Source organism: Equus caballus, chromosome 3, assembly GCF_041296265.1.
Source record: "Equus caballus isolate H_3958 breed thoroughbred chromosome 3, TB-T2T, whole genome shotgun sequence".
Lineage (NCBI taxonomy): Eukaryota > Metazoa > Chordata > Mammalia > Perissodactyla > Equidae > Equus > Equus caballus.
In genome coordinates, this window is record NC_091686.1 from 118,734,765 (window position 1) to 118,750,038 (window position 15,274).

Below are 15,274 nucleotides of genomic sequence, written 5' to 3' on the forward strand. Positions count from 1 at the left end.
TTTTGTTTTTCGTTTTTGTCTGTTTGTGGTGTCTTAGTAAGTCTGCCAGGTGGGCCTCTCCAGATTCCCCACTGAAGCTGCTCTGAAAGAAACAGCCCATCTCTTTGGACTGTCCCTTCCTGCCTCTCATGTATGCTATGTAACCTATACTTTAGATCATCCCAAACAAAACTTTCAAATTTGGTGACAACTCAGGGTTTTTTTGTGTTGCAGTCAGAAACACAAAGCAATATCACTAATTATGTAGACTGTATATAGGAAGTTTATTCCTTTGAAGCAAAGACTGGGCCTAGAATTTAAGAAGACCAGGGGTAGTAGATTCCAAAATGTCAGGAACATCCTGAAGTCAACAAAAAGGAGCTGGTTTATAACAAAAACTAAACTGAGCTTGGAGTCAAAAGACCCCAATTTGAATGGTCATGGCTCTGCTTACAATCTAGATTCTAGACAGATAATAGACAATAAATAAAATAAAAAAGTTTAAAATAACATATAACAAAAAACAATAAGCAATCTGTTACTAAAGTATGTCGGATGGCGATAAGGGTCATGGAGGAAAGAAGAAGTCGTACAGCGAGAGAAGGGAAAGCTGTTGGGGGAGAGGTGAGCTGTGATTTTCAATGGGTAGTCAGGGCGGCGGCACTGAGATGACATACGCGGATGTGTCTGCACGCGAGGAGGCACGAGTTAGCCAGGCGGACATCTGGGAGAAGGCGTTCCAAGCAGAGGGAACAAGTCCAAAGCCCTAAGACAGGAGCATACCCAGCATGCGTGCGCAAAGCAAGGAGACCAGGCGTCCACTAGACCTCCAAGCAGAGATGTCAGGCAAGTAGTCAAACACAGAGTTTGAAAGAGAAGTCTGAGCTGGAAATAAAAATTGGGGAGTTACTGGAATTCAAATAGAGTTGTGGGAATGGAGGAGATCACCATTCATCATTCTTTGAACAAATATTTAACGAGTGCCTGTGTGTCAACTATGTGCCAAGGAGAGGAGAGAGAGAGAGAGGTGGGGGAATTCAGCCTCACAAAATGCTCTGCAGTTTATCTGTGGTTTCACCAGAGCAATGGGGGAGGCCAGCGGGAAAGAAACAGAGATAATCCCCAGTCCTGGTTTTTAAAAACATTAATCAAAGGAAGTTAAAAAAAAAAGATTTAGTGTCAAATGTAGGTAATGTTAAAGCTGATTCTTAGTCTAGGTGATAACTGCAGGACCGTGCTCAATGTCTCAGATCCTCACTGTCAAGTCACCACTAACATCTTTTCATCAGTTTCTTCATTGAGAAATCCATGAATGAGTCAGAAGATGAATCAGAGGTACCCTGCTTTCTGACAGTTTCAAAGAGGAATTTTTCTTCCCCAGCCCACGTTAATGCAGATGCTGGCAGCTTCTTGTGCCAGCAATGCCTGACGAAGGCCATTAGAAGGGAGTGTTATGCTCCACGGAGTTATTCTTAAAAATGGATGTTTCATCCCTGATACATGAGTTGAATGTAAATCTCAAAAGAAATCTTAGAGAAGACAGCATAATTTTGATGCAATCCTAGTAGCAATTTATTAATAGGTTTTGCTTCAGAAGTTTTAAAAGTTTGGAACATATGTTGTTTAGGTATCCAAGAGAGCCTACAAATGTCCGTTTGAAGCTATGTGGTAGGCGAATCAATAGTCCCTCTAAACCCAGATAATGGGATATCTGTACATTAGGTCAGCTACGTGCTGAAAATCTTAAATATGGGACTGAATTGTGTACCAGTAACCAAACAACACTTACAATTAGTTCATGCATACCCTTAGATTAGTCAAGGTTCTCTCGAACAGAAACCAATTCTAGGTAGCTTTCCAAAAGAGGAGGGTGTGGGACTGAATGGATACTAAGGTTATCCAACATACATGAAAGACAGATTAAAATTCAGGGCTTATCAACCTAAGCCTTACTGACATTTTGAGCCAGATAACTCTTTGTCGTAGGGGAAGTACTGGGGGAGGGGCAGGTACCTGTACTGCAGAATGTTCAGCAGCATCCCTGGACTCTAGCCCTAGGATGCCAGTAGCAGCCCCTCAGCTGTGACAACCAAAAATATCTCCAGACGTTGCCAAGGTCCTCTGAAGGGAAAATTGCCCAGGTGAGAACCACTGGTTTAATGATCAAAACATGCGAACAGCAAAGACACAGCTGGGCCTCTGAAACAACTGGAAGCAGATATTTAAAACTACTCTAGAACGCCTTTGATTTCTAATTCCTTTTTTCTCTGCATTTTAGCTTTAATTTTCTCATTGCAGCTCAGCAATGCGACCTGGCCACCAACAGCACCTGAGTTTTGTTTGTTAAAAGCCAGGTCTCTGGACAATGAATGACTCTTTTTCCTAATTCCAATTTTTAAAAAATCCTAGGGAAGGATTCTGATTCGCCTCATTTGAGTCTGGTACGTACCCTTGGTCCCTGACCTGGAGTGGCTAAGACGTTGCAAGGGAACACAGCAGCTTCTGCTGAAACTACCCGTTTGAAGTCAGAGGCAAGATCAGTTCCCAAAAGGAGGAAGGTGCTGTTGTCGATAGAAGGATGGTGTGGGGACAAAAAAATAATAGGTATCCACAACCATTTATTACTGAATAATAAGCATAACATACAGCAAATAGCCAAGATATTAATAGTTCTTCATAACATTGAAGTGAATTTGCTTTTTCACATTTGAGGCATGTTTCTGACTTGGTATTCGGGGAAGCATTTGAGTCCACTGGGAGACCATTATTAATTCTTGGATAAGTGAGCAAGCAGAGTACATGATATCCATGCTTGGCTGTTTTGTCACTGATGTATTTTAGAGTGAATTTCTGAATGACACATTTAAGTAATCCACAGATGAAATTTGGTAAGATTACTATTGCTGTAATATTACTGCCCACAGTCAGACATGACAAAGGACTGACAGTTGGTATGCTCTGTGGGCTACTAACAAAATATACTTATAACATGTGACTCTGTCTAAGTCAACGGAAGACCATAATTGAACAACCATTGCCCAATTTGTGGGCTAACAGAAAACCAAATGTTTGCCTTGAAACTTTCCAATTGAGTTCAAGAATAAAATCCAGGAATATGATAATATACACATCAAATGGACATGAATGAATTCAATTCAGAATTTAACAAAGGGAGCAGTCTAAGTTAAAAATTTTTAAGACTTTCCCAAACACTAAGAGGAGATAGGAGACAGGAAATCCTTCCCTGGTTCTCTCATTAGCAAATCCCAGAAATTATGTTCTATATTAATTAAAGAAGCACCTGTACCTTGAGAGTGGCAATCAGAAAGAGGGCGGGCTCCGGCCTGGATCTCAAATCTCAGCTTTGCCTTAGGCAAGCCAGAGCTCATCAGGGGTTTCCCACTCATCTGTGATCTCCATTCAAATAGGCTCAAACACGTGATTACAGCCTTGTTCCAGAAGAAGCACCCCTTTATCAGGCCAGGAGCCAATCACAATCAAAGGAAGGACAGAGAAAAAGGTTTGAAGCAGTACAGGAAAGTGTGGGGGATTTCAATGAGTCAGCTTCGTGGGAGTCAGGTCTAATGGTCACGGTCCTGTCTGTTCTTTTTTTGGAACTTTTTGTGCTATAGTTGGTTTTAGGGGCTACATTCCCTAATAAGCAACACACAGGATTAGTAACATATTCAAAGTCCATCAGTGGATTACTTAAATGTGGCAACTTGAAAATCTCTAAAATCCCAATGTTAGTAAATATCACATTCCTACATTTTAAATAGACACCCGACAAAAAGGAATAACTAACGAGATTCTTAATCTTCTGATGGGGAAAAAGTAACCCAGCACTCATATCTTCACTGCTAAGCCAGAGGTCTGGGATGTCTCCTTGCTAATAAAGAAATAACGTGCTAGTTGGCTGCAATTAGACAACCATAAATTTCTCTTTTCTTCTAAAAGACTGATGTTCAATCACTGCTTTTATAATCGACACTATTTCTTTCCATTTCAACTGGAGGGTAGGAGTGTGATACAGACATTGAGGCCCTGGGGGAACACCATGCAAATATGTAAGAGTCAATGCTAGAGGCAGAACTGAGAGAGCCCACCTTCCACAGAGGGAGAGAATCCAGGCTAAAGAAGGCATGATGATCAACCCTCAGACTTCAAAATCCAGGAGACCGGGACCTGTACATTAAGACAGCACCTTGAAAGTTTTCAGTAACTGTTTATTGAGTGATTATTTCTGTAAGGAATCTCTATGAATCAGGAAGACTTGCAGACATACAAATCAGAGAAATGTTTCTCAGTCTTCTCACTGCAGAGGGGGAAAAGCAGTTGCATAAATACTAGTGTAAGTTAAGCAATTAATTTGTCAAGCACACAATAGATAACGCAGCTTCGATGGAAAACAGATTTCATGAATAAAATTCATTCTATCATTGTTCTCACTTAAAAAAATTTAGAGTGAGAAATAAACATGAAATTATTTCTTTCAGCTAGTTGGCTGTGGCATACGGCTGACAGAGAAAGAGCCTAAATGGTATTTAGATCTGATTTCTATTAAGGATCCTTCACTCCTGCCTTTCAATACTAAGAACATTGAATGGATGATCCACTTGGCTTCCATTTTGCAACACATCCATTTATTTAATCTTAAGCCCTAATGACTTGGCTTCTTTCTTATTTTTTTCTTTTCTTTTTTTGTTTCTGTTTTTAATTTTTATTTTAAAGATTTTATTTTTTTTCTTTTTCTCCCCAAAGCCCCCCAGTACATAGTTGTATATTCTTAGTTGTGGGTCCTTCTAGCTGTGGCATGTGGGACGCCACCTCAGCATGGCTCGATGAGCAGTGCCATGTCTGCGCCCAGGATTCGAACTGACAAAACACTGGGCCACGTGCAGCAGAACGCTCGAACTTAACCACTTGGCCATGGGACTGGCTCCTGTTTTTAATTTTTTAAATTTTTAAAAATTGTGTGAGGAAGATTTGCCCTGAGCTAACATCTGTGCCAGTCTTCCTCTACTTTGTATGGGGGATGCCTCCACAGCATGGCTGATGAGTGGAGTAGGTCTGTGCCCGGGATTGGAACCGGGACCCAGGGCGACCGCAGCAGAACACGCAGAACCTTAACCACGCAGCCACGGAGCCAGCCCGTTGGCTTCTTTCTTAATTCTTCACTGAAACTATTCTCCACACGGTAAACAATTAACCTGGTTAAACCTCCTGGTCTTTCCTCTGTTGCATGATACTTAACCAATTATTTAATCAAAATTCTCCCTTCCTTGGGATCCATGGTATTCTGCTCTGTATCCTTTACTCTCTGAGGGCACACCCCAGGAACTGTCCTTAGCTCCTGGATCAAGGAGCTCCTCTTTCTACCTTTCTCCTCTAAACTTGACCTGTAGAATCCATATACATCCACGAGGCAGAGTATGCAGGAAATATTGGATAAGTTTTGCTGAGTGAATGCATTCCTGAGTGAATGCATTGTTGCCTAGGTTTGCTCTTCTCCCATACTCAATGTTCTGTATTTACCTCCTCCACTAAGCATTCTCACACTGACCTCACTCCACTTTAGGCACCCCAGCAACTCCTTAGTGTTATCTACTATTTTTATTGTTATTGTTACAGACAATCAGGTATATTTATATCTGTTTATTTATGGATGCCTATCTTTATGGCCCAGTAACCTTATGTGGTCTATGTTAATAAAAGCTAATATTTATTGAGCATTTGCTATAAGCCAGACACTACTCTAAGTGTATATATTAACAACCCTATGAGGCAGGCACTATTCTAATTACCATTTCACGGATGAGAAAACTGATGTACACAGAAGTAATGTGCCTGGATTGCACAGCTAGAAATTGCCAAACCTGGGGCTTGAAACCTAGGCAGACAGGATTCCTGCATCTCTGTTCTTTAACCACCACACTGTATAGCCTTTACGTTAGCCCATTGTTTTCTTTTAGATTATACACTCATCAAAGGCAAGCATATTTTCCTCCCAACTATTTTTCCAGTGCCTAATAGACTGCTCTGAAAAAGTAAGGGTATATTATCTACACCAGTTAAGATTTATACTTTGATTGCATTTCTTTTACTTCTTTCAACTTGGTTCATTGTATTTATTCAGCATATGTTTTTTGCATTTCTACTATGACCAGGCACTGTGGATTGAAAATTGAACAGGACATGGCCAGTGCCCTTAAGAAACAAAAGTAGGAAAGACAGTCAACAGTTGCAGTATAGTTCAATAAGTGATATAACAGACACAATTATAGGCTGCATCATTTCAATTAATGAACAAACCAATACAATTTTCTGTGTGTCTAGAATTTATTAAAAAAAATAAAACTTATATTTTCAAAGAATGCTGATGTACCAGAAAGAATAGAGGGTTCAGAGCGACAAAACCCTGATCCGAATTCTTGTACTGCTACTTTCGGGTTTGTGACTCAGTCAAGTCAACTAGGGTTCTCTGAAGCCCATGTCTCTCACTCTTATCTCTAAAACAGGGAGCCCTTCCTAAAAAGATTGTGAGAATGAGGTGAAAATGACTAGCAAACTGAACCGCTTTAAAGAAATACTAGCTATCATTCACATACCTAGACCTCACGCGAGCCCCATAACAACATGGCTCAAAAGATCAAACCAGTCTATATCAATAGATCAGAAAACAATGTCCTCAACTATAAAAAACATAACTTCTCCAAGGGCATGTTCAATTAAGTGCAAACAGCAGACAGGTACGTTAAAAGAAAAAAAGATACAGCTTGGAGCAATAAGGTTTCTGAAGAGTGGATGATTTTTTAAAAATGGCTGAAAGGAGAATGGTGGAGGGTATTCAGGGGCAGGACACCATCATGGCTAGTCATTGGTGAGGCAAATAAGATCTACATGATGAAATGGCACAAAAGGAAATGGAAGGAAGGACTAGCATCGGGTTAGGAGGGGCTTCGATGATCTGAGAAGAATACGGAGATGGTGACAGAGCCAAGGAGAATGGGAGGAAAGTAGGGCAGATTCAACATTAGTCAACATTGACTAACGCTGCATTCATCATTCAGTCAACAAGGAGTGACTGCCTGCCACAAGCCAGGCATTGTGTTTGATGCTGGAATACAATGGGAGAACAGAACACACATTCAGTCTTTGATCCGAAGGAGCTTAGAGTCCAGTGGTAGTGGCATAAACAGGTTAATAAACATATGTAAAAATCCAAACCATGCTAAGTGAGATGAAGGAGGTAGCTTCAGTGGCCCACACATTATGTAATAAAAGCAGAAGCTAGGAGGGAGTGCTGGGCTATGAAACTGCGTGGAGAAAGAATCAAGAACATTTTAAATGGATTCAATAAGGGAGAGAATGAGAGAGGATCGAAAGGGTCTCTCAAATTGTAGTCGGGAAGACTAATCTTTCACCTTCTCTGTGAAGATCCTAAAATGCATGGGGACAGGAAGGAGGTAAAGATATCATATTGTCCTAATGTTCCTGAGCAAATGTCTCATAGAAACATTAAGCATAAGGTATTTGTAACCCTCTTTAAGTTTCACTTTCTCCATGTAATTCTCAGAAAGTACACTCGTGCAACCAAATAAAACTACTTTTCTCCCCTATGACAGGATCCTTAAAACTTCCCAAGGATGGTGAGACCTAAATGAACACAACTTTTAAAAAATAAGATAGCATACTGGGAATGGTCATAAAGTTTCTAGAAAAATTCATGGTCTAATATGCAATGATTACATCCAATAAATACCTCAAAACATTTGTTTCCAATGCTAATTGGAATGTGAATGACTTGAATACTAAATAATGCGGGGGAAAAAAAAGCTTTGAGTATTCCATAAGCATTCTAAAAACTGTGGTCATCTTTTGTTTGTTTTTTGTTTTCAGAAATACTTTAACTGCCAAGATTCCTAGTTACAATTTAAATATTTTGAACTGTCCGTGGCAGTTCATGGTAAGTCTCACTCAAAGATTCATCAAATCATAAACTGACTTTATTAAGAGAAACGATTTTAAGTGGATTTTGAATACTATACACTGTATCTTACAACGGATACCAGCTGAGGAGCAAACGAAATAAAAATGCATAAAGAGAAAAAAAAAACTGTAAGACATAGTTGATAAAAGAGAGAAAGATTTGTTTTAGCAGTCTACATGTACTTTTAAAAACATCTTATTAAGTGTACAAAGTGACCGAAAATTACCTTAACTATAGTTTTCTAAGTTTAAGAGGAAAATAAATTATTTTTTCCTAGCACATAAAAAAGAGTTACGGTCAGCAGTAACATTTTAAAGGCTACTGTTAAAAAATACTACTCACGGGTATAATCCCCTCCCCAACCCCATGCAGTTTTTCCTCCAGTACAAATTATTGATTTGTAGACAAAAGTATTCAGAAAACAAACATCTGATTATAGCATAAGCCATGGGCTGATACAAAAGCCTTTGTGATGAGAAAAGGCAATATGTCAAGTCTAAGAAGGTAAAAACCAAGTAGCAAAAATGAATCTTTAAGAACTATCAAACCAAACAAAAAATAAAATTAGATATAAATTCAAGTTTTAGACTGTGGTCAATTGAGGTCTAGACAAAACCCCATGTTTGCTCACTGCCTAGTCTCCAGTCTGCTCCAAGTTTGAAAAGGTAATTGAACACAGTCTATAATTACTGGATTAGACACAGATGGGCTCTGGACATTTCAGGGGGAAAAAGCACTGTTTTGATTCATTTTATGATTGCCTGTAAGGTCAGACTTTTCAAAATGCACTTTCATCTGTTAAATGCTTTCTCAAATTCCCTGGGGTCTATCTTCAATAACTGTGATGTTTTAAGCAATTCGAGCCTATCAGATCCTGTCTTTGAATGTAACTAGCTGCCCATTTTCTAGTATTATAAATGTGCATGTAGGTTAATTGCTACATCTCGTACATATTTTCCGAAGTTGCAGTTTTGGGTGAAAAACCTGAAAAATTGTGCCCCTTTTCCAACAGGAATTGGTCGTATTGACAAAGATTTTCACATAAGAAAAAAAACTGAACTATTTAATAACAAATGATTTACTGCTATCTAAAGGCCATGAAAACTATTTTCTAACCTACTCAAGTGAAAAACAGAAACAAGGAAATATAGCAACATTCTGGACAAAGTTGCAAGCAAAGTATGTTTAGATTTCTTGTGACTGAATAATTTATAAAACATGATAACACATACTTGACTAAAACCCGATGCATTTTTATTTAATAACTATAAATGACTTGGAATTACGTTGTCTGTGCTAACACAAAAAAGAAAAACTATTTCTTAATCTAAAAAAGGAAAACCCTTAATGATAGCATTCTGTATCACTTAAAATACTAGTGATGTCACTATATAGCAATATATCATAAATTCATATTGGAAATGTCTAACTTGGAGAATTCGGTATTTAGTCCCTTCAGCGTAGTACATATATTTCCAAATATCTCTTATTAAAACAATTCAATCAATAAAGCTGGACACAAAATTTTTAATTACAAAAATTTGTGGCATACTCAACAGCTCCGGTTAAAATGCCACAGAAAGTCTTCTTTGCTTAGTATACTTAAGCAGAGAAAGTGGATTCTCAGGCTAAGGACCTGGTCAAAGGAGCCCCCAATCATTCGACAGCTCCCCAGAGAAGAGACGTGGAAGTCCAAAGGCTGTTCTGTACCAGCAGCGCAAGGCTCATCAGTACCCTCTTCACCTCATTCCCACCTTTCATAACGTCACAGCACGGCATTAGACTCTCCTTTCTTTTTTTTTAAATCTCCTTTCCAATTACAGCTTCATTTTCTATTCCCAAAATTCACGTCCCTTAACTACTGTGATCCTGATAGAATACAAACACCCAACACCAAAAGAATAAAAAAGAAAGACAATGTAGAATAAGGAAAAATTTCAAAAGATTTTTATATGTTTTAGGAAGTGGGTTTTGTGTGCGTTTTTTTTTTTTAACACATATGGAAAAGGGGAATTTAGTCACATAATAAAACCTAAGTTGATATTGTTCACGAAATTACACATATAAATAGGAAGTCCTCATAGAAAAACATTTAGAGCCATGTTCAAGAAAATTTAACAATTTTACTGACACTCTACAAGATACATAAATGTGATCTACTTGTAACCTCCTCTTGTCACAAAACCAAGGAGTTTCTAAACCACACAGATAATCTTGTGCTTTTAAAAACACACTAATTTGAATAAAGAGAAAATTTTGCAGAGATAAATGTTTATATCCCTATTTTCATGAACACCGCTATCATCATTTATTTATAAGTTCTCCTGTAAAATGTTGTGGCAAATATAATAATCTCACATGTACTAAGGAAGCAGTTTTTAAAATTAAACCTATTATATATTTGTTATATCTTTATGCAAAATGAACAGCTGCCTTTATTTTATACTTCTCATATAAATGGATTCTCTTATAACAATTTGCTAAACATAAGATATATCTGTATTAAGTGACTAGAAGCTCAGAGTACCATGTAAATACTGTAGAAAATTATTAACAATTTTCAACCTTGCTCTCCACAGAGCTCATACACAGAAGCAAGATAATATCAGAATAAGGCATTTGTACAGAAAACCATGACAGAACTTTGGCCTTGTTACTGTGCTGTTTTATGCCTTCTTCATCAGGGTGTATATAAATAGAGTAACAAGCCAACCGAAATGGTAAAACTGCCAAGAAAGGAAGTTTCCTTAGGTAAATCTATTTGCAAATTTAAACATGAGTTTCACAAGACTGGTTACCAAAAATTGTACCTTAATGTCAATTACGGATACACAACAACTACTTAAGAGAGCATAAGGGTTTTCTAAAAAAGATATACACGCTATAAATTAATTCCGTTCTTATTCCCTTCCTTCCTCCCTCCCTCTCTTTCTTCCTTAATTTCCTTAATTTCATTTCCAAAGTCACAGAAAACATATTTTAAAAGATTATAATGCATTTGATATACATGATTCTGCATCAACCCCAGTGTAGCCTCGCTCTAGCTCACAAGCATCTGCACTCACACACACGTGCACTTTACTTTTTAACATTAATGCTTTAAATAAATTATGAGCTTAAAATCATGAAACTGACTATAAGAAACAAAAGAAAGCCTGGAAAGATTTCTCCTTAAGCTTTCTCAAAAAAGGCCTTTTCCTTTTTAAACAATTTACATGATGTTTTATGGTCCTTTTAGAAGAGAATTATAGTAAATGTCACTCCAAGTGGGTTGTGTGAACCCACAAACCACTCCTCATAAAAACTATTATAATTTTCCAGGACAGGGACAATAAAATATCATACATAAGCCAAAGCTAACTCATGGTGTGACCACAGTAACAAACACATTATTTTCATGAAAATTAAGCACGATAAAGTCAACAGAGATGACAAAGAGAAAACTTCTCACAGGTTTTCCTCACTCTACGTAGCACTTACACTTACACAAGCAATTACAGAATTTTCCTCCATTTTCTAAGTGGCTTGAAATACAGGTGTTAATCTAGTACCAAGTTTTTATATGTAGTTCATCCATTTTCAATAAGAGATTAAAAAAATAACTTCAACTGTAGCTCAAAGAATATTTTAAATAAGCCAATCATTCTACCTAAAATTATTAACATTTTTCTTTCTAATCAAACGTTAAGCTTTATGGAAAGTTCTAATGAAATTTTCAGGAGATGCATTTCCCATTTCAGACCACTAGGGACCAATGCGTGTCTTCCATTCCCAAATCAGTAACTTTTTTATTAATGGTTAACAGAACGAACATGCTGCAAACACTAGCAGTGCACTCCCATCTCCTTAACAGAACCAAATTCATTATCTGTGAAACAGCTGAGAAGATTCAAACACCGTACAGAAAAAAGGGACAATCAAATGAAATTTTTAAAAGATGAAATGGTCTAATTCTTTAATCATCATCCCTCTGAAAAACTTCCCACTTTCCCTTTCCCCTTGGTAGTTATTAAACATTAAAACTGAAGAACAAGACTAAAACCATGCTTTCCTGAGTTGGGGGCGGGAGAAACTGCAATACTACACTGACACAGAAAAGAAGGCCTGCCTAATACAATTCACTGTAGCTGATCACAGCAGCTTATTGCTAACTCAGGCGTAATGCTGAAACTAGGACTGGTGAGCCGAGCCAAAATCTCTATAAAGGAATATCATTTACACAGAGTTATCTTACGATGCAGTAATATAATGGTAAAATGAAACAGCATTTCCTACTGAAATCTGTTATTAAGTCTAGTTAGAGAGAACTCTCTATTTAATATGTACTTATTAATTATTAACACATATAATGTACATATTTAAAATATTTACAACACTCCTTTATAGCAAACATTGGAAGAGAATTGGAATGAAATACAAAGCCCCCAAAATAAGCTGACTGATAGAAACCTTAACAGATATATTTTACTGCTTTTCAGATTCTTAAGCTAAAATGGATGGCTCTTTCTGGAGTAACAAATTATGCTAAACCTATATAGTATTTTTGCACAAAGCTCAGTGTTCCCAACTCTTTCCAAAAGGGTTTTGCTAATTAGCATCTCAAATTTCTTGAAGAATATGACAGTGATTTGATTAAATCTGCTAAGACATTGTACACAGAAATTTGCTCTCCTTCCTTCCACACACACAAAAAATAAAATAGTAAGAACAATTCTAAAACAGTGAGCTAGGGAATAAGAGTTGAACACCTGAAATGCATATGCATCAAATCCTTTCATATAAAAATGTACTTTTTTACATGAAAAAATATTTTTTTAAACACATGGAATTTATTTTTATTTTATTTTTTTTTGAGGAAGATTAGCCCTGAGCTAACTGCTGCCAATCCTCCTCTTTTTTCTGAGGAAGACTGGCCCTGAGCTAACATCCGTGCCCATCCTCCTCTACTTTATATGTGGGACCCCTACCACAGCATGGCTTGCCAAGCAGTGCCACGTCCGCACCCGGAATCCGAACAGGCGAACCCCGGCCGCCAAAGTGGAACATGCACATTTAACTGCTGCGCCACTGGGCCAGCCCCTGAAAAAAAAATTTTGATTCTAAATCACACTTTAAGAAATAGGACACTTAAAAACTATTTTTACTATTAGACATAAAAAACAAAGTCACTTTTAAATAGTGTGCTACTAAAAATGAATTCATTATTCTTGAGGTTAAATAAAGTTTTGTATGACAAAATCTGTCATTATATTTGTTCAGACAGTCTAGCGGCCTTTGTTTGTGTTTATTGGAAACGCCTTCCATATACTTAGGCCCCAAATCAGAGCTTCCCAAATGGAATCTGCAGAGAAAAAAAACACTGATTCCAAAAAGAAGACTGTGCAAACAATACATAGTTCCAAGATAAATAAATCTATCCAAACTAACTAAACTGCTCTTCCAGGTTAATCAGACTCCTGCCTAGTGAAATACATCTTTCAGAAAACTTCAGATGTCCACGTGTCAGACTTAAAATTAAAATGATCTTCAGAATTTAAAATATTTCATCAGCCCAAACACAACAATGAACAATTTATCTAGTCTTGCAAATAGATTTGAAGATGGAAAGCATTTTCACCTCCTCCTACAAAATCCAACCCGACTTCTCCGTTCACCGAAGGCCACCCACCCACCCAACCCACCCCTCCACCCCTCCACCCCACCCCATCCCACCCCACTGCCCTTACTGCACTCGGTGCTATTTGCCTAATATGGTAAAATCCTTGCAAGTAAAAAGAAGAATTTACTGAATCTCTTTTTGCTCCACAGCCTGGCTCCCTTTGGTCCCCTCACTGACATTTCCTTGGCCCCACAGCATGAGAGTACAGGCCGATCTGCATGGCTGCTACACAGACGGATCAAGAAACCTTTACAATTGACCACACAAACACAATACCACAATGTAGGTCAACTGGTGCACTCAAATGCCAACGTGAAACTTATATGGAAGTAAACTACAGACATAAATCTGAACGGGTAGAATTCCACCCAATGATCCTAAAATTATTTCAAGGAATCAATCTCCAAGAATGCATCATGAAATCAGAAGAGCCCAGTTAAGCTTTAAGAGGGGGGAAGAAAGAAGAAGAAAATGAAAGACTTTAGGAGAGGCAGCAAAGGTTTCACTGATCATTATATCATTGAGAGGGCTCAAACTACAGATGAAGTTCGAATACAGAAGATTGTAGAAAGGGCATTTAAAATTATTAACTGATCAAAAATTTGTAGTTGTCATTAAAAAAAAATACAACTTAGCAATTCAGTTCAGAAAGAAGAATATCCCCAGGAACATAGACATCTGTTTAATATTACAAGCCAACTGTCAACATCCTAAGTGAAGTTTTAATTTAATATTTTTTCTTTCTTGATGTTTTACCTTTAATCAATGCCTCATGAGAGTATCAGCTTTCTATAAGAAACTGTTAAATATAAAGAAATGTTATTGTAGCATGTTTATAAAATCATAGTTCGAGAACTTTTTATTTTTCCAAAGCCTGACCACAACTTAATTATCTGCAGGACATTCCAGACGCACAATTGCAAGCTCCAGTTCCCAAGCAATTTTAAACAATATCTACTGTACAGGACAGAGGGTACACAACAGACCGCAACATGGTTATATTTCCAAAAGTCAGCATTAGGCCCTTTAGACATGGTTTTTATTTTCATTAAACAGTATTTGTTTCCTCACTAATCATTAAATGGTTTTCATCACTATCGCCTGTTTTCCTTTCACATGTCAGTTGTTAGCATCAGTGTTTGTGTTCATAATAAATAAAAAAGTGACCCACCCAATTATTTAAAAATGAACACTCATGATGAGTGTTAGAGATTCCGCAACATACTCATACCCTGAATACTGTTCTATTTTAATCTAGATTCTAAAATACTTTAATGGAGTAACAGACTCTATACAATACTCCTTTAAATCAGATTTAAGCTTCGTGCCTGCTTATGTTATTGTGGGCACATAGATCTAATCAGTGGTTCAAGACATTTACTTGGGAAAATGGAAGAGGAAGAAGAAAAGACAGCAAGTTCATATTTCTCACCATAATGGAAAGGAGTTGAAAATATTGCCAATTCCTACAGACAGATAAGAAAAGTAGCCTGATTAAAAGTAAGACGCCAGAAACTGACCAAAATGCAGGGGAGCAACTGACTGGGCATTCCAGAACTTTAGGAATGATTCTGGGGAAGGAAATTTTAAAAAAAGAAAGAAAGAAGAGAAAACTGTATGCTATGAGGTATCAGGAACAATTTAAA

General features: G+C 37.5%; 1 protein-coding gene across 7 annotated transcripts in view; it reads right to left on the minus strand.

Moving 5' to 3' along the window:
• STX18 (syntaxin 18) overlaps window positions 1-15,274 on the minus strand; it is a 127,548-nt gene that overhangs the window by 92,255 nt on the left and 20,019 nt on the right. The window contains exons 1-2 of one of the 7 annotated variants that reach the window (XM_070262713.1): window positions 13,756-13,852; window positions 12,937-13,048 (exon numbers count right to left, since the gene is read on the minus strand). The exons of 4 other annotated variants lie outside the window; for them this stretch is intronic. In XM_070262713.1, coding sequence (XP_070118814.1) covers window positions 12,937-13,048; window positions 13,756-13,826 — 183 coding nt within the window. In that variant the 5' untranslated portion in view covers window positions 13,827-13,852. Of the gene's footprint in view, window positions 1-12,936; window positions 13,049-13,755; window positions 13,853-15,274 lie in introns of those variants that run through there. 2 more of the 7 variants (XM_070262719.1, XM_070262720.1) reach the window with 2 other exon arrangements.